Source organism: Exophiala oligosperma (assembly GCF_000835515.1).
Source record: "Exophiala oligosperma strain CBS 72588 unplaced genomic scaffold supercont1.2, whole genome shotgun sequence".
Lineage (NCBI taxonomy): Eukaryota > Fungi > Ascomycota > Eurotiomycetes > Chaetothyriales > Herpotrichiellaceae > Exophiala > Exophiala oligosperma.
In genome coordinates, this window is record NW_015622819.1 from 3,198,435 (window position 1) to 3,216,478 (window position 18,044).

At 49.2% G+C, this 18,044-nt stretch overlaps 4 protein-coding genes across 5 annotated transcripts; 3 read left to right on the plus strand and 1 right to left on the minus strand.

Moving 5' to 3' along the window:
* The first annotated feature begins 833 nt into the window (after positions 1 to 833).
* PV06_02544 lies at positions 834 to 6,290 on the plus strand. 2 transcript variants are annotated; one of them, XM_016403243.1, is made up of 3 exons: positions 834 to 1,023; positions 1,082 to 5,040; positions 5,113 to 6,290. In XM_016403243.1, exons 1-3 carry the CDS (start codon positions 967 to 969, stop codon positions 6,044 to 6,046), a joined length of 4,950 nt encoding a protein of 1,649 aa, XP_016267140.1. In that variant the 5' UTR covers positions 834 to 966; the 3' UTR covers positions 6,047 to 6,290. The 2 variants fall into 2 exon arrangements, with proteins under 2 accessions (XP_016267140.1, XP_016267139.1); XM_016403242.1 differs by having other exon boundaries at positions 1,082 to 6,290.
* A 4,723-nt stretch (positions 6,291 to 11,013) lies between these two features.
* On the plus strand, positions 11,014 to 13,141 carry PV06_02545 (uncharacterized protein). Its single transcript, XM_016403244.1, has 2 exons — positions 11,014 to 12,151; positions 12,207 to 13,141. Exons 1-2 carry the CDS (start codon positions 11,747 to 11,749, stop codon positions 12,864 to 12,866), a joined length of 1,065 nt encoding a protein of 354 aa, XP_016267141.1. The 5' UTR covers positions 11,014 to 11,746; the 3' UTR covers positions 12,867 to 13,141.
* Positions 13,142 to 13,882: 741 nt separating this feature from the next.
* Positions 13,883 to 14,239, plus strand: PV06_02546 (uncharacterized protein; the record flags this gene model as incomplete). Its single annotated transcript, XM_016403245.1, has 1 exon — positions 13,883 to 14,239. The coding sequence occupies one exon, from the start codon at positions 13,883 to 13,885 to the stop codon at positions 14,237 to 14,239; it is 357 nt and encodes a 118-aa protein (XP_016267142.1).
* A 607-nt stretch (positions 14,240 to 14,846) lies between these two features.
* On the minus strand, positions 14,847 to 17,624 carry PV06_02547 (uncharacterized protein). Its single transcript, XM_016403246.1, has one exon. The coding sequence runs from the start codon at positions 17,117 to 17,119 to the stop codon at positions 15,428 to 15,430; it is 1,692 nt and encodes a 563-aa protein (XP_016267143.1). The 5' UTR covers positions 17,120 to 17,624; the 3' UTR covers positions 14,847 to 15,427.
* Positions 17,625 to 18,044: the final 420 nt, after the last annotated feature.

Sequence of the window (18,044 nt, forward strand, 5' to 3'; positions counted from 1 at the left end):
AGGGGGTCGATGCATGAAACTGCTCCTCATTTGGCACTAGCTGGCCAATGCTGATCGTCGGCGATAATAGCTGTAATCTCGGTTGACGACGAGATGGTTAAACTATCTCTGGGGGCTCTTTTATATTGCTCGTTCAGTATATTGATCACTCATGCTTGATTGAACACCAGAAGGGATTTCAGGGCAGATTGAAGCTTGACGCTGTACGGAGTTATATTCAACCAGCTCTTCATGAGACGCGTCGATGCGAGACCCCGAAAACAATGCGGGGACATCTGAGCAAAGAAAGCAACGAGACACATCTGAAGCAGCATATGCCACATAGGAGTCAGCCAATAGTAGTGTCTGACATTTCATTGTGAGGTCGCCAGGGACGTGAGTGCGCTGACCTGACAGAATCTGCAGTGATCGAGACTGTTGATTTCGAGAGGGTGGTACGGAATACAATCATTCGCCAACCCACGCTCATGGTTCAGGGGTAATAAACAAGCAGCGGCAGGCAATGACTTCCACCCCGCATCCTGGATACGACAATATTTGATCGAGCCTCGACTGTTGACAAGCCATGGCGCTGTTCTACGACGCTTAGGAACAGGAGCGCCACAAGTGATACCCTTCTCCGTATTCGTACAGTCGGTAACTCATAGCATGCAGAATTTGATCTCGTAAAGAGAGGGAGGCTCTCAAAACGGGTTAGCTCTAAACTTCCAGTATAGGCCTAGCTCTTCTCGCGAGATCTTGGCGCGACAAGGCTGACCCTGGGCCGCTAATGCGACTCAGGCTGTGTCTTGTTATTGTTTTGCCCAAATCTCTGTTTACAATTCAATTCTTGACAACAACGCCCTCTTTGTGCAGCCTGTGTCTCTTCCAACGATCCATGTCTTGATGTGCACAACGACGCAAGACATACGCCCACCTAACGGGTGTTTCTAAACGGCAAGAATCTCATACTCTAACTCGATCAAGATGGATTCCTCTGTTTTCGACATTGACGGTGGGAGCTCAGATTTTGAGCCAGCGCCTGTGAGTGGAAAAGGTTTGTCTCATGTCTGAGCTGTTGTTCTGACAACTTTGTCCACAGAAGGTGAAAGCCAAGCCTGCGAAAAAGGCAACGGCGCCTAAAGCACTAAAGACAACTGCACCCAAAGCGAAAACGGGCCCCAAACCTAAGGCTACTGTTCCAAAGAAGCGCTCTAAAAAGGATGCCGAAAACGACGATGAAGATGATGGGGCAGGCGATCTTTTCGACGATGAGTCGCTGCTGGCAAACACTCCCCCCAAGACGAAGAAAGTGAAGGCCAATCCCAACCCAGTCAAGGGCAGTCATAAGAAGCCTTTGGGTGACTTGGTCAATGAGGCCATTGGTGCAGATGGCGCAAATGACTCCCCGCAGCCTCAAAAGAAGAAACGTGTCTCAGAACAATATCAGAAATTGACACAGCTGGAGCATATCATCAAACGTCCCGATACATACATCGGATCAGTAGAGCGCACGGAGAAACAGATGTGGGTCTACAACAGCGAACAAGACAGCATGGAGTTCCGAGAGGTATCTTATGTCCCCGGTATCTTCAAGATTTTCGACGAAATATTGGTGAACGCTGCAGACAACAAGCAAAATGACAAAAACATGAACGAACTCAGAGTCACAATCGATCGGGAGAACGGCGAGATTAGTGTTTACAACAACGGCCGTGGTATTCCCATCGAAATCCACTCCAAAGAGAAGATTTATATCCCGGAGATGATCTTTGGTCATCTTCTCACAGGGTCGAACTACGATGATAACGAACAAAAGGTCACTGGTGGTAGAAATGGTTATGGTGCGAAACTTTGCAACATATTTAGTACAGAGTTCACCATCGAAACTGCCGATGCACGCCAGAAGAAGAAGTACAAGCAGACTTGGACCCATAACATGTCTCAGATGGGCAAGGCAAAGATCACAGATTGCAAAGGCGAGGACTACACCAAAGTCACCTTCAAGCCTGACTTCGCCAAATTCGGCATGGAAGGTATGGATGACGACCTCGAGGCCCTTTTCAAGCGGAGAGTCTACGACATGGCAGGCACTTGTAGGAGTGTCAATGTCAAGCTGAACGGCACACGCCTGCCAGTCCGGAACTTCAAGAAATACATCGAGATGTACACGAAGGCAATCAAAAAGGAACGAGGTGAAGAGGCTGCGAATGATAACAATGAAATCATCACCGAATCTACTGATCCTCGTTGGGAGATTGGTTTTACAGTATCAGATGGCTCTTTCCAACAAGTTTCATTCGTCAATTCTGTTGCCACCACGTCTGGCGGTACTCACGTCAATTATGTTGCTGATCAGATCGTCAACAAGTTGATGGATGTTGTCAAAAAGAAGAACAAGGGTGGTGCGACGTTGAAGCCAAATCAGATCCGCAACCACATTTTTATCTTCGTCAATGCTCTGATTGTCAATCCAGCTTTCACCTCGCAAACGAAGGAACAGCTTACCACCAAGTCCAGTCAGTTTGGCAGCAAGTGCCAAGTCTCCGATGACTTCATGAAGAAGGTCATAAAAACCGAAGTCATCACCAACATTCTCCATTTTGCTCAGCAGAAGGCCGATCAGATCCTCAAAAAGTCCGATGGCAGTAAACGAAGCCGCATGAACAATCCCAAATTGACTGATGCCAACAAGGCTGGTACCAAAGAGGGCTACAAGTGCACTTTGATCTTGACAGAAGGTGATTCAGCCAAGGGTCTTGCGATGGCAGGCCGATCAGTCGTGGGCCCTGACCTATGGGGTGTATTCCCTCTCCGTGGAAAGCTCCTCAACGTCCGAGATGCTTCGATCGACCAGATTTCGAAGAACGCAGAGATTCAAAATATCAAAAACTTCCTTGGACTTCAGCATAAGAAGGTCTATACTGACAGACAAGGCTTGCGGTATGGTCGGTTAATGATCATGACTGACCAGGATCATGATGGTAGCCACATTAAGGGCTTGTTGATCAACTTTCTACAAGTACAATTCCCTAGTCTTCTGAAAATGCCAGACTTCCTTGTCGAATTCATCACTCCCATCATCAAGGTCTGGAAGGGCGACCCACAGAATCCCTCTCAATCTCGAGCGTTCTATTCGATTCCCGAATATCAAGCATGGAAGGAAGCGCACAGACATGACCGTGGCTGGGAAAGCAAATACTACAAAGGATTGGGTACAAGTACCACTGAAGAGGCTCAAGAGTACTTCAATGACTTAGATACCCACCACAAAGAATTTGACACTATGAAGGATGACGAGCCCGCGTTGATCGAGCTCGCATTCTCAAAGAAGAAAGCAGACGAGCGAAAGGAGTGGTTGCGTCAATACAAGCCAGGAACTTACCTTGATCACCAACTCAAGAAGATTACCTACTCTGATTTTGTCAACAAAGAGCTGATTCTCTTCAGTATGGCTGACAATATACGATCCATCCCTTCTGTTGTCGATGGTCTAAAGCCTGGTCAGCGAAAGGTCATGTACGCATGTTTTAAACGAAATCTGAAAAAGGATATGAAGGTCGCCGAGCTTGCCTCTCTCGTCAGTGGTATGACTGCTTACCACCACGGCGACACTTCCCTACAGCAAACCATCGTCGGTCTGGCACAGAATTTCGTGGGATCCAACAACGTCAACCTACTGGTTCCTTCCGGCCAGTTCGGCACGCGAAACCAGGGCGGCAACGATTGTGCCAGCGCTCGTTATATCTTCACCCGACTCTCTCCATTCGCCAGGAAGCTGTTCCACCAGGCTGACGAGCCGCTTCTCACCTACAATACAGATGATGAACGGAAAATCGAGCCTGAAATCTATGCCCCCGTAATTCCTATGATCCTCGTCAATGGAGCTGATGGTATTGGTACGGGCTGGAGTTCATCCATTCCTAACTACAACCCAGAAGACATTGTTGAAAATCTCAAGCGGCGAATGGCTGGCGAAGAATGGAGACCAATGCAACCCTGGTTCCGCGGCTTCAAGGGCGAAGTTAAAGAGACTGCCCCAGATCGTTTTCAATTCAGCGGTATTATTCACCAAAGCGGGTCCACCGAAGTTGAGATCACTGAGTTGCCTATCCGGACTTGGACACAGGACTTCAAAGATAAATTGGAAGAGATCATCAAGGCTGAGAAAGTTCCCTCCTTCATCAAGGACTACAAGGACTACAACACTCATGACCAGGTCCATTTCATTATTCAGATGGATGAAAAGCACATGGATAAGGCTATCGAAGAAGGCCTGGTTGAGAAATTCAAACTCAACAAGTCTATTGCCACATCCAACCTTGTAGCCTTTGATCCTGAAGGGCGCATCACCAAATACGCAAATGTAGAGGCCATCATGAACGAATTCTACAGCTACCGGCTTCAGCTGTATGCAAAACGAAAAGAGCGGTTATTGCAAGACATGCAAAAAGATTTGAGACGTTTGACAAATCAAGCTCGGTTCATTCAGATGATCATTGACGGCAAGCTCAACATCTCAAAGAAGAAAAAGGCTGTTCTCATTGCAGAGCTGCAGAAATTGAACTTCGATCCTTTTCCAAAATCAAAGGAGGCCACCAAAGAAGAAGAGATTCTCCGCGCTGCTCAAGAGGATGAAGATGAAGATGACAATACCGACGCAAGTGCGTACGATTATCTGCTTGGTATGGCTCTATGGTCATTAACCCAAGAACGGGTAGAGAGACTGCTCAGCAAGATCGGCGATAAAGAGACTGAGATCGATGCCTTGATGCAGAGATCCAAGGAGGATCTGTGGATGCAGGACCTGGATGATTTTATCGCAGAATGGCGATTCCAATTGGAAGACGAACACGAACGGAAGCGAAAAGTTCGGAAGGGACGACGTGTTTCCAAGAAATTCGCAACGGCTGCCTCGAAACCAAAGGGCAAGAAGCGCAAGGGCATGGCTGATTCTTCGGACGACTCTGATTTTGAGGCATATGCACCCAAAGCAAAGAAGCCCATCCCTGCGCCCAAACCACTTCAAAAACCTCTGCCGAAGCAGCGGACTATCGAAGCGTATGCTGCCCCCAAAACCAATGCTCTAGCGCATGCGATGGAGCAGCGAAAGCTGTATACTGACGGCAATAGCGATCCTTTAGACCAGCCAGAAGAACTCACAGACGGCACCAAAGATGGCATCCCAGTCAAAGTCGAGTCTCAGATCGAAGTGATCTCCACCAAGCCCCCTAATCGCCAAGCTCGAGCCGTCACGAAGAAAGCGACAAACTATGCTTTATTAAGTGATTCCGAGAGCGATAACGGAGATGGCTTGCTTGCGGATCTTGGTGATATGGTCAAAGGATTGCCGAGCAAGACGACAATTGACAGTGGCAACGAGTCTCGCACATTGTTTTCTGCATCTGCATCAAGACCTACCAGCAGCCATGGCTACAGACTTCCTACCAAACCCCCTCCTAGAGAGGATTTCTCCGCCGATGAGACAGACTATAAGAGGTTAGCTCCGCAGTCTTCCCCGAGGCGATCCATCATCGTCACGAGCAAAGAAGATTCCAATGATGTTGAGGAGAGCGATGATGACATTGTTCCGGCAAAATCATCCAAAAAGGCAGCGCCAAAGAAACAGCAAGATGTCATGGACCTGGACAGTGATAGCGATGCTATAATGCCTAAGAAGACTGTGCCTGTCAAAAAGGCGGCTAAGGACACCCAAACCAACGCTAAAAAGCCTACTGCGAAGAAGACTGCTCCTCCCTCGAAGAAAGTCGAGCAGTCACCAGTAGCCAAAGCGTATGCCAAACGACTCGCAAAGAAGAAGGTGGTCGACTCTGATGATGATATGGATCTACTTGCAGACGACATCTTGAAGTCACCATCTGCATCAGATTCTGATGAGCCCGTGATCCGCAAACCTGCTGCTCGACCAGCACGACGAGCTGTGGCTACGAAGAAGACGGCGACATACACGTTTGATGACGAAGACGAAGACGACGAAGACGAAGACGACGAAGACGGAGGAGTTCAGGATGATGCATCATCTGCGATGTTTTCGGAGAGTGAATGAAGACGTTTTTAAGGGACCCGAGCATACTCGAGGAAGCGTGAACCAAATGAGGTGGTTTTAGCACGAGGACGGGTACGCACTGGACCATAGTGTGCCGGCTGTGTGAGTCAATTTGCTGCTATTGAAGCGATGTGTTCATTTTTTAGTACACAGCATTATCTTGGGCACCCTCAGTGCCTTACTGATACTGATGTATTAATGCCAAATGTCATTTACTACGAGGTCGAAGCGACCGTAACAGCATCACCACCATAGTGAAGTCTTCTGCAATGGTCTTTCAACCTTCAGAGCACGGCCCATACCACTTATGTTGCATACGATGGCAACGACTCTAGGCCTCTTCAACTCATGTCCTAACCCTTCGTGCATGGTCTGATACAGAATAGTTCTTTGTCTGTTCGGCAACGACGGCCAATGACCCCTCTTGTCGTGAAACGCATGTATGCATCAATCCGCGCAATCCGCGACCACCACTTGAAAGGCTGCCTGGTTCCTCATTGCCCTGACAACACAACCGGTCATCCTTCGGTTCCCACGGGACTCCGTTTTTCATTCTACTTGAGGTTAACTGGGAAATGTGCTCGAGGCCACTGTGTATCTGGGCCCGGGGCGATATATTGAGCTAGGTGAAACATGAGTCTAAGCCACTCTCAACCACTGTACTAATGATAAATCGATCTGGAACGACACAGTCTCCTCGATCTGGACAAGGTCATATTCATCTCTTCAGGGTGGCATTCGATGAATGCCTCAGTCAGATCCAACGGTGAGATTCCACATCCAGAGCAGCGATTGCAAACCTGCCTACAATATCATGTTGAGCCCTCAGAGCTGCGCCAAACCGACCGTCCAGAAGACCTTCTTTCACCGCCCCTTTTTCTGCGTGCCAAAGCCAGTTCCAAAGGCTCGTTGATTCGTTCACTGAGCGAACATCTGGATGAGCGACGTCTTGCTTAACATATTGGCCAGACTGGATACCTACCTTAGCATCAGTCCTTGTTGCCATGCGGTCAAAGAATCGACTGCCATCTTGGTCTGGAATTCTGGATGTCCTCATAGCAAGTGGAGCCATAATGAACAGGAGAAAGGAGATCTTTCAAGTTTGTCTGATTCAACCTTTGTCTCAAGCAAAGGCGCTGATTGCTGTTTGTGTCAACTGGATCAAGTGCCACGCGTGAATCCAAACAGGGTAGATAGACGGTCTGTCTTCCTCGAATTCAGTACATAGATGCCCGCTTCTTCCCATCTGGAAGAACCTTCCTCTTCCACAAGCAATGGCCCAGATCAAATCTCTTCTCAATCCCACCATGGACGACGCCGAATACGACAGCAAAGACGAAGTCTCCACGGCAGACAGCCAAACCTCGTCAGGGTCGCCTAAGCGCAGAGGTGGTTACGACCTTGCCAGTCGAAAGAAGCAAAAGACTGTCAAGGATGCGGCGGTCTTCAAGCCTGGTACTGTTCGTGAACCATGTCGGTATCCGCCTCACGAGGATCAAGACGACTTCCTAGCTGCTCAGCATCAGATGCACGAGATATACCCGATGGGCAGTATCGCCGACTACCCCCGGCACATCCCCTACAACGGCGGTAAGAAATTGTTCTGGGAGAAGACAGGACGAGACAGCTTTGAAGGTATGGCACCCTCGACGGATCGATCATCAGCTATGCATGGGCTTACTGGATCCTCGGTAGTTTTTCAGTATCAATTCAAGATTCCCAACGACCCAACCACGTACACGATGCTCTGGGACTACAACATTGGGCTCGTACGCACCACGCCTCTTTTCAAATGTGGACGGTATTCCAAAGTAAGAGAAAAAATTCAGACCACCTCTAGTTTTGGTTAACCTCTATCAGACAACTCCTGCCAAAACCCTGTCTCGAAACGAGGGATTGAAAGACATCTGTCACAGCATCACTGGAGGAGCTCTTGTTGCTCAAGGTACGTCAACTCCTGGTCAGACAATCAGGAGCCATTGCTGAGTGTCTTGCCCTCAGGTTACTGGATTCCGTATGAAGCGGCCAAAGCCGTCGCTGCTACTTTCTGCTGGAGCATTCGCTATGCATTGACTCCAGTGTTCGGTACAGACTTCCCAGACATGTGCATTCGTCCAAACGCTGAGAACTTCGGTTCTATGCTGATTGATCCGGAGATCACGAAGCGTTGTGCCCTACAAGCTCAGCACTATCGAGCACTGGAGGGAAGAGAAACATCACCGCCAGTGCCAGCCACACCCAGTCCACAATTACCTTCAACACCAAAGTTGGGACCTTACTTCAAGCGAATCTTGCCAAAGCCGATCAGAACGACGACAGACTATGCCAGTGACTGCACCTCTGACATAGGTGGAGAGGATCAGTATGCTCTATCTTCTACATCACCCAATATCGGCTTCAGCACTCCATGGTCTGCGATCAATTCTCCTCGCTCTCCGTCGCCCAAAGTCGCCTTCACCAATCCATGGTCGCCGGCGAGTACGACTCGTTCGGATTCGCCTTCAGGCACGTCTCGTAAGGGACGCAAAGCTGCTGACATTCCTCGTTCTCACACCCCTCTTGACCTGATGCCGCCTCCGCGAAAACCGATGTACCCGACGATCAACACCTTGACTTCCCAAGCATCTGTCACAAGTCCCACTTATCTCCCTACGCCGACGACACCAGGCATATCCCCCAAGTGCCGTCGTCGACCCATGGACATAGATGAGCACTACGAAGCTGGTTCAGATGACTCGGAGGCTCCAAGAGCAGAGAAGAGCAGGAAGAGATCTTCACATACCTTTACCGAGACAAATGCTGCATATGTGTTGTTGAAACTGTCTGGTAAGAATAATGTTGGAGAAGGGTTGAGGTCTCTCAAACGTAGAGCTTCAGCATGAGCGATACCACGATGAAGAGCACGATGCAATGTTTAGATGAGAGACACGGTCGGAACGGGGCTTGAGGACATTGGACTGAGAAGAATAACAATGTGATGAGCTGCAATCAAGACGACGATATGAAATTCTTTTTGTACTGGTAGTTTTTTCGTCCCTTCCTCATGTTACAGCATTTTTCCTTCCCAGTGACCGCAGTTTCGTCTGAAGTGAAGCTGATGTCCACTCCACCCTCTCCTTTTCTTCTTGCCAATGTTTCCCTCTTCTACTTGGCTTCTCCTTGTTCTCGTATCGTTCGTTCATACTCGTTGCCCTTAGTTCGGTCCCTATCCGCCGTGTTTCTTCCATCGTCGTCGTGCTCTTGTCTAACTCAAATCTGCTCTCTCTGTGCATACGACATCTTCTCTGTCCCTGTCTCATCATGCGACAGACGCCATACATTGACAAGTCACGTACTTGTCGTTACTGGGCACTGGGCTCGGGATGTCCCAACTTCGACGCGTTTGGCGCTGTTACATGCTCTTATGCTCACTGGGACACCGGTAGACTGGTCAGTCACTTCCAGCAACGCGGTACCTGTATTCAATGGAAATATTACGGCTACTGTGGTCGGGGAGCCGGTTGCTGGTATGAGCACCGGCATACTGGAGTCGATGGCTTGTACCAAGGAAGTATGTTTTGCCCTTGAGCCTGTTCGTCACATTCAACATGCTGACCCCTATAGCGGTCGATCTGGGTGGTGTTGAACTCGAAATCGCAGATGCAGCTACGAAGGCAGGTTTTGACACTTTCAACCACGAAGCATTATTCGAACTCATCTGGGCTGTCAAGCGTATAGGCTTGAAAACAGGTCCTGGTCGATTTACGCCTCCTTCATACTCTCGAACGTCCATATATCCCGACAGATATCGTCCGCGACAGCGTTGCAAGAAATGGAAAAAGAAGAACAATGCAAACCCCGTCAGACGACCTCCAAACCACGATGTCGAGCTCAAGTTCCATCCTGTGAAGCCTCTGATGCGGAAACGTCCACATGAGGATGTCAAAGAGGAAGAGATCATAGATCTGACAGCGGCTTCGGATACCTTGGAAAGGCCAGCGCAGCCAGGCTCTCCTAGCATCCCGCTCAAGAGACAAAAGACCTTCAAATGCGAAAGTGCGTCCAAGAATGGAATGCAAACAATATCTAGCATTCCCAAGACCACTGTGACCTACTCAATCCCTACTCGATCCGCCGGAGAGTCGAGGGCAACAGATCCTGGCCCACGTACAAGTACTCCTGGGCCAGCCTTTAAGCCTCAACCGCCTATCACACCAGAGGCGGAGATCACGAAGCAGTTGAATCTAGTCAAGAAAAAGCTCGATGATGCCAGAATTAACATAAACACCTGTCAATCAGCGATGAAGGACTTGTTTGATGTCTATTGCCACAAATTCGAGAACGACCAGATCATGGCAAGCTTACAAAAGCTAAGCAACTGCATGAACAACATATATGATAGTAGCAAGGATGGTGCTAGTGAGATTGACACAGTGGTTAAGCTTCTAATCGATAGGAAGAATATCAAACCCTGAGGTATGTGAGTGTTGACTACCGAACTTACACTGTTCAGAGATCCTAATGCTCCCAGGGGCATCCAATGTGTTTGTCAAAGGAAAACTTCGAGGAAGAGGTTTTGTTCGAGCGAAAGTGTCTGTTGACACGTCAATTCTGTGGGCTAAAGATGCAGCTGATGATGCCTAGGATGGAGGGTTTGTCTGAGTTCAATAGAATGTTGTGATCAGATCATGTGGAGCTGCGAGACGGCATGATACTGCGAGACCTTATGCTGGGGCTGTAACCAGCTCATCATGCCAACTACAGGTTGCTGTGTATTATGAGATACATCCTCACGCAATGGTGATTTCTTTGAACTACCATTCAAGTTATGCATCCGATGCTGGCGCACTGTAGACGTTGAGAAAATCGGCAAATCAGGGGAAACTGCAGGAGGAACCAGTCGCTACCGAGCTGAGCCGAGCTTCCGATGTTTATGAATGAAACACCTGTCAGTTCTTCTGCCTCTTCATCCTTCTCGCCATTTGCAATTTCTCTCCATCGAAAGATTGTTTGTCCAGTCCAGCAAAGAGTATGTTGTCTTCGCCCTGTGAAGCTCTTACTGTTGAATAGCTACAAGACCACCCAAAACTACGATATGACCACGAGAAGTATTGCGGTCTTACCACTTCCACTGGCAGTGAGTGGCGCCATTTCTGCATAACAAGGGAGTCCATCTTGTATGGCAGACCCTCGATCCATGCTATTTGTGGCCGGAATTTCTCTTCTCTTCTCATAATGAGCGATTTAGATTGTCCAGAAGGCTCGGGGCTTGATGACTCGAAGGACTCGCACCGAAAAAGGCGAAATCACAAAATGCCTGATGGCCGCCCCAATCACAACCAGCTGTGATTGCATTTGGGAATGGTGAGTGTTACGAGTCCGCTAGCAAACCATAAGATGCACACTGCCGCACCCTCGGGCAGTGAACTGGGTTTGTTTACAACAAGATTCACTCACCATGGCGCGTATCGCTTTTCATCTTCACTGCAGCAGGAAACATTATCCTGACCGCCCGAATCACTTTCCCTGCGCGCTGAAAGAACTCCGTTTGCCTCATAAACTCTCTCGATATCGTTTGGCACAACCATGGACATCGTTCGCTTCGTCTGCGTCTCAGCACATACGTCAGCAAGCCGGTTCTGACGCTCAATCGTATCGCGCCAACGGAGTTGACTCTGCGAATTCGTTTCACGCTCTTCAACAAGGTTCCTTTGTTTGATCATGGCTTCACGAAGAGATGACCCAGCTGGCCCGTCAACTTTGCCCGTCTCCCCGTCTGTCATCGTTGGCATTGTGATATTGTGCGCTTTCTGCGTCATGGTCCTCGTCGCAAGCGTCTTTGCATATTGCCGAAACAATCGTTCAACAACGACGGATGCTGAAGCTGATGACGGCTATGATATATTCAATCCAAACCGCCCCGTGAGTGCAAGCCAAGCTGCGCGCATGAGAGAAGTAAGATGGATCAATAACATGTACGCGTGGGAACGAGCAAGGGAAGCCAGAAAGGAGGTCGGTGAAGTGAGAAATACAGCACTCTTTGTTGGACGCGTAGGCGAAGAGCGTCATTGGGATGAATGGAGCAGCATCGGCACTGGAGATGGAGATTCGGCTTCGAAAGGAAAGGTCAGTCACCCTTGCCTCTCATGAATGGTCCTTGCTGATAATGTTCTTCTAAAAGACCTTCAAGGACTCGGCTCAGGACTACACTCGTGTCCCACTGTTCTACGGTAGTGACGACCCGTATGCAGTATCGAGTCTACACCGATCCAGCCACCTTATGTCATCCTCAGCTCGAGGCTCGTATCGGTCTTCCCAGTACTCTGGTCTGCCACAGTATCCTTCCATGTTGCTTCCGCAACCCATCCCTCGTGACACGATTCAGGGTCCTTTCAAACGCAGACAACCCCCAACAGAGATGACCGAGCCGATTGAGGCACAAACCATGCAGAATGATGGGAACAATCCGAAGATCACCATTAACAACGGCGTCGAGGATCTTACACGTTGCAGTAGTATCACTTATCATCCAAACATCGAAGGCTTCGCGACGAACAGTAACGATGAAGAAAGGCTGAGCCCGACATTGACGACTACGACTAATGACAATGACGTCGACATCAGTGACACGTTCTCAGCGCTACCACTACGACCACATACACCAAACTCGCTGGTTGTCCACAATGAGAACAATCAGGTTGTGTTCGAGCAAGAACTTCGTCCTGCAGACCCTTCTCAAGCTCAAGAGGACCAACCCGAGCACAGACCCTCGCAAGAAGGTGTCAAGGCTATGATTGAAGAGTGGGAGAAGACCAATGGACGATTTGCGAGACACAATTGACTTCGACCTCGACATTGCACGTCATGAGAGTGCTTTCTATGACCATTGCGGACTCCGAAGAGCTATCGACCTGTCCCAGACGGACTTTTTATTTCTGACCGACCAACTTGACACACTGACATGGAACTCCGATGAAGGGAAGGCAATTGGGGTTCAAGATTGCTCATGCTTTGCATGTGTGCTATTTTGGACAGAAGAGCTACGGAAAGCTTCATCGGGCTTCATGAGATTGTTAGATCATCATCACATCACAAACAAGGCAACTATCAAGACCATCAAAAGGCTTCATTCCTGTGTTCAACATGCCTGACCCTGTCCGGACTTTCTTCGTTGCACCTTGGCACGTCTTGTTTGTCTTGTTTGTTTTTGTTTTTCTTCGTCTTGTGTGTTGACCGGACATCCAGGTTGAGAGTTTGCTCATGGTGGACCTGACGTTCGCCTGTCCCAAAGATCATCCCGAGTCTATCTCTTTGTTTTCTTTCATGATTCTCTCATGACGTTTTATTCGCCTACCTCCTCCAGCATCCAGATCCCACCTACACCATTGACTTGCACAATGATTTTGGATACCACTTGTTTTCACCTCTACAAGAATCAATTGTTGGGGGGAAGCTTTTCTTCTTTCGTTTGACCTCCTGACGTCTACTCGCCGAAGAGAGATCCTTTTCGAGCGATTCATGACGAGTATGACAATTATGACAATTATGAAAAAAACACGACAAAGAACATGTAGATTGTTTATTTATACTGACCTTTTCCTCGGACAGCCTTGTTTTCTTTCTTTTTTTCCTCCTTCCTCCAGGACTTGATACTTTTCTGTTACTCTCACTACTCACACACACTCACACACTACCTGACTACTCACTTACATTTGCCCTACCCTTTTTTTTCTCGAGTAAGTGAGAAAAAAAAACAAAAAACAAAAAATGTCTCCCGTCTTTTTTTACATTCTGCTCCTCTTGGCTTGTTGTGGAAACTTCACCACAACAATGACAACAATGGCCTCCCCGGCCCCAATGGCGTCCCCCCTGGTTGGAAGGGAGGAGATGTTGACCATGACGGACGTCTTGACCATAGCGGACGCCTCCACCACCACCACCGTCACCACCACCTTTGTCACCACCAACGTTCCCACCATCACCACCACCACCAACCAACTCACCATCACCACCACGACCAACGAACTGACAATCACCACCACCACCATCGACCCTACCTTGACCACCACCACCAACGCTCCCCCCACCATCACCACCACGAGCACCACCTTCACGACCTTGTCGGCGACGCAAGGCACGTCGAAGAGGGCAGTGGAAGTAGCTTCTTCTATAGCTACAGCAGCAGGACCAATAGCAGCGGTCGTCATCGGATGAAAAAAAAAACGACGAGCATGGGAGAGAGCAGGGGGGAGAAAAAAAAAGAAACGGCATGAGAATGACGTCCATCAGAGACGAAAGGGGGGTTTTTTTTTCCAGAGACATGTCCCAAGATGAATGTCTTTTGGTTCTCCCAATTTGTCAAGCTTGACAAAGTTAGGGCTGGGGCCCGTCAAGGAGGCAATTCTGGTCGTCAAGAATGACAATGACATCGAGGGGGACGCTTTTAGTAAAGATGGGAAAAGAAAAAAAAAGAAAGGAGGGCGGTCATCATGTAGATAATGATTTGATTCTTTAGACAAAAAAGCTTTCTTGGGAAAAAGGAGGGTCATCAAGGAGGGAGAAACGTGTGGCAAGGGAACCCGAAAAAAATTCATGTGTGTGTGTACGCGAGGTTTTTGCAATCTCTTTCAAGAAAGATTACATACCTTAGCTATAGGTATCAAGACGGGAGTATACTGTACAGAAAGTATTGTACACATGTCACATACAGACAATTACTCCCGTAGAGTAAAATGGTACGACTTCCGGTTACGGAAGATGAAGATCCTCAATTTCCACATGACGACATTCTTGCTACGAGTGAACAAATGCCACAGAGGTTCTATTTCAATACAGCAGCTATTAGGTATACAAGGTAGAGAGGTGGGTAGACAGGGTATATATATTCATCCACTACGTGACAACCTCACCGAGTCAAACCTCCCTATCTTACTCCCGTATACACACAATTCATACTCATTTCGTTCCAATCGTTCACAAGAAACATCAACCACTCCAAAGATTCATGTCATAAGCACCTTTTCTTCCCTTCTGTTCAAGATTCATCATCGGGGTCCCTGACCAGTCCTCCTAACCAGTACCTCATAAAACCCGTGTTCCAATCAACCAATCTCACAAAACCCCCTTTCAAAGTTTTGCCATTGCCAAAGCAATCAAAAACGATGTATTCCCAGCCAGCCAACCCTCCCAAAAATACAACGTCAATGACCCTCATGAAGAATTCCTCCCAGAAGCGCCCACGCTAGATGGTATAAAAAGCCACAAAAATAAAAATAAAAAGCGACCACTCCATAAATCACATCCCCACCACACATCTAGCTATGCTGTTTGCTAGTTGTCCCGTCTTATATGTTCCTTTTTCATCTTCATCTTCATATTCGCGTCGACGCCTGCAGACCATGGTCACCGGAGGAGTCCACCGACGTCCACAAACGTCAAGTCATCGGGTCCACTCGGTACAGGTCGAATGGGTTCTTCATCCTCTTCTTTTTGCGACGCTAGACGGTGGCTCTTTGATATTCTCCTATCCATGGCGAAACGCATCGGCGAGCGACCTGGGCTCCTTCCTTTACTGCGTGTAGGTGAGGGTGTTGTGCCAGACACTTCGTCTTCCTCGCGAATGTGAGAATGGCGAGACAACAATCCCCCGATATCTGACAAGAACGCCTTGGACCCGGATCGGGAACTGGTGCTAGGGAGGGAAAGGCGGCGGGCTTCATGGATTGAAGCCTGTCGGGATACAGAACTCGGAGACTCTGGGTTTGCAACCAGGCCACCAACGTCAAAAAATCCCATCTTGCTCGGGGTGTCCGGCTGTTCGGCATGCGGACTGATGGGCTCATGTAGTTGGGCTCTGAGGTCACGGAGTTTGATGTCCGTCGACGTACTGCTCATACTGTTCATCGAGCTCCGTCGCCGGCCGCGAGACGCAGAGTTAAAGTTCCAGTCTGAATTGAACGTGGAGCTGTGACGATGATGAAGTCCCGACTCGAGGTCTTTTGTTGAGTCGTGATTGCTCGGTGTCGCTGGTTCGGCGAGACGAGGTTCTCTATTACTTCCGTGTCTGAGAGGAGCGGGCAAGGATACGCCAACACTGCGTGCTAGATCTTCGTCCGATCCCCAATGATGATGAGTGATGGAGCGTGTGCGGGTTCGAGTGACCGTGCGACTGACGCTTCGGCCGAGGGAGCTCGTTTCATCGACCGAAGGAATGCGGAACTTGGCCTTTTTGACGCCCTTGTCGCGGATAAAACTGCCAATGGCAATGGCATTCGAGACACCAGCGGCGGCGAGAATTTCGAGCGACGCAAGGAGTGACCGATACTGCTGGGAGGAGCGGCGTGAGATGGTCGTGGGGATTCGGTAGGCTGTGATGGCGATGAGGATGACGGAGAGAAGGAAGAGCAGTATCAAGGATATTTTCTTGGTGTACCGCATGGAGGACTGCCAGACCAAAGGGATGGGGAAGACAATCAGCACGACATCCGTGACCATGTCACAAGCTCCCATGACAATCAGTTGGATCAGACCCTCCCGACATTTCGGGCCTGGGTCTGGCACGACCTGCCAGTAGTGGTCAAAGGGTTGGCATTCACTGAGCGTGCCGATGACGACGCCAATGTAGGTTACAATGAGGAAGGCGTAGATGATTTGGAGGCCGATTTCGTACGATTTGGCCCACGACTTTCCGATCAGACGTTTGAGGAATTCCAGAACCGTCCATTTGGCAATCCAGATGAAAGCCGCGTAAGATATGCGCGCCGCAAGGACCAACCTACTTCCGACCTCGCGATGGTGTATCTGCGTCTCGGTCAAGCCTTGTGTCTTTGTGTTGTTGGTGCCCCAGATCAAGATAACGTGGACAAAGGCCATTCGGATCATGAGCGGGATCATACTGCACAACATGATCCAGTCTTCCCGAAACAGTCTTTCCGTACGTATCCATCGTCCAAATAATCTGATTAGGATTATTGTCACAGAGAACAATGTACACCACCACGACACTATGAGGGTCGGGTTCATGTCCAGCCTCGACTGTATGTCGGGAGGTTCATAATGGTACATGTGCGCCTCTATTCTATCGTGTTCCGCCATTTCGTTTTCGTGTGCGTTCGATTGGAGGAATATCGCGACGTCGGCTTCATAGCCTCGAGGAAATCGGGGGGAGATGTTTGAGCTCCTGACTATGTAAGGAAGCAGCCATCGATCTGCGAGTGAGTCGTGCACAGTCCAACACGGGTGACCTGCAAAACTGGAAGATCTTGCGCCGTCTCTTGGGTCGCGTGGGAGTCAAGTCGATATCTTGGGTATGCGGATTCGTGAGAAGCTTTCACAAGGTCGCTGCGAAATGATGAGGAGTAGTAGTAAGAACAGCAGCGAGGCACTCGGTACAAGTGGTGGTGTGGTAAGTTGAGGGCAGGCTGGAGAGTGAGGCATGACGAGCCTAGAATCTGAGGTGATGGGCATCCTCGAGTGCTGGATGGTCGGTTCAGGGACCTGGCGAGCTAGCGGGCGTTTGTGTGGGCACAAGGAGTGTGCCGGTGGACGGTGGCGCTGGTTTGCTGATAGAGCGAACCATTTCAAGTGGACGAGAGACGGGGGAGGGATAATGGAGGCGAACGAGAGAGAGGATTAAGCGAAGCAGAGCCCACGCCATCATCCACTGAGACCGCCGCCCGCCGATGAGGAGTTCGATAGCGGGATGGGCACAAGGCCTACGGAGTACGTCAGGTAGTTTTTGGATTAGGTGCGAACTACCTCCCTTAGGGAGATACGAGTACCAACCAGCCCTCGAGATTCACGCTTATCAAAACTGTCAACCGGCCTCCTGGGCACAGACGGGGAAGGGTCTTTGGCCCAAGACATACAACACACACGAAAAGCCCGGAAGCTTCCTCTTGCGGTACGGATGCTTGTTGGACTGTACATTTGTACTCGGTAGAGCAACCAAAACTCACGGATGTGTCCCTTAGCGATGATGGAATTACTTCCGTACAGAAGAAAATACACGAGACCATCA

Bases quoted from the DNA above. Each gene is read 5' to 3' on its own strand.
- PV06_02544 (XM_016403242.1), top strand. From the start codon at position 967: ATGGATTCCTCTGTTTTCGACATTGACGGTGGGAGCTCAGATTTTGAG. The intron at 1,024-1,081 runs GTGAGTGGAAAA...CTTTGTCCACAG, and splicing joins CAGATTTTGAGCCAGCGCCT to AAGGTGAAAGCCAAGCCTGC.
- PV06_02545 (XM_016403244.1), top strand. From the start codon at position 11,747: ATGGCTTCACGAAGAGATGACCCAGCTGGCCCGTCAACTTTGCCCGTC. The intron at 12,152-12,206 runs GTCAGTCACCCT...TTCTTCTAAAAG, and splicing joins ATTCGGCTTCGAAAGGAAAG to ACCTTCAAGGACTCGGCTCA.
- PV06_02547 (XM_016403246.1), bottom strand. From the start codon at position 17,119: ATGGCGGAACACGATAGAATAGAGGCGCACATGTACCATTATGAACCT.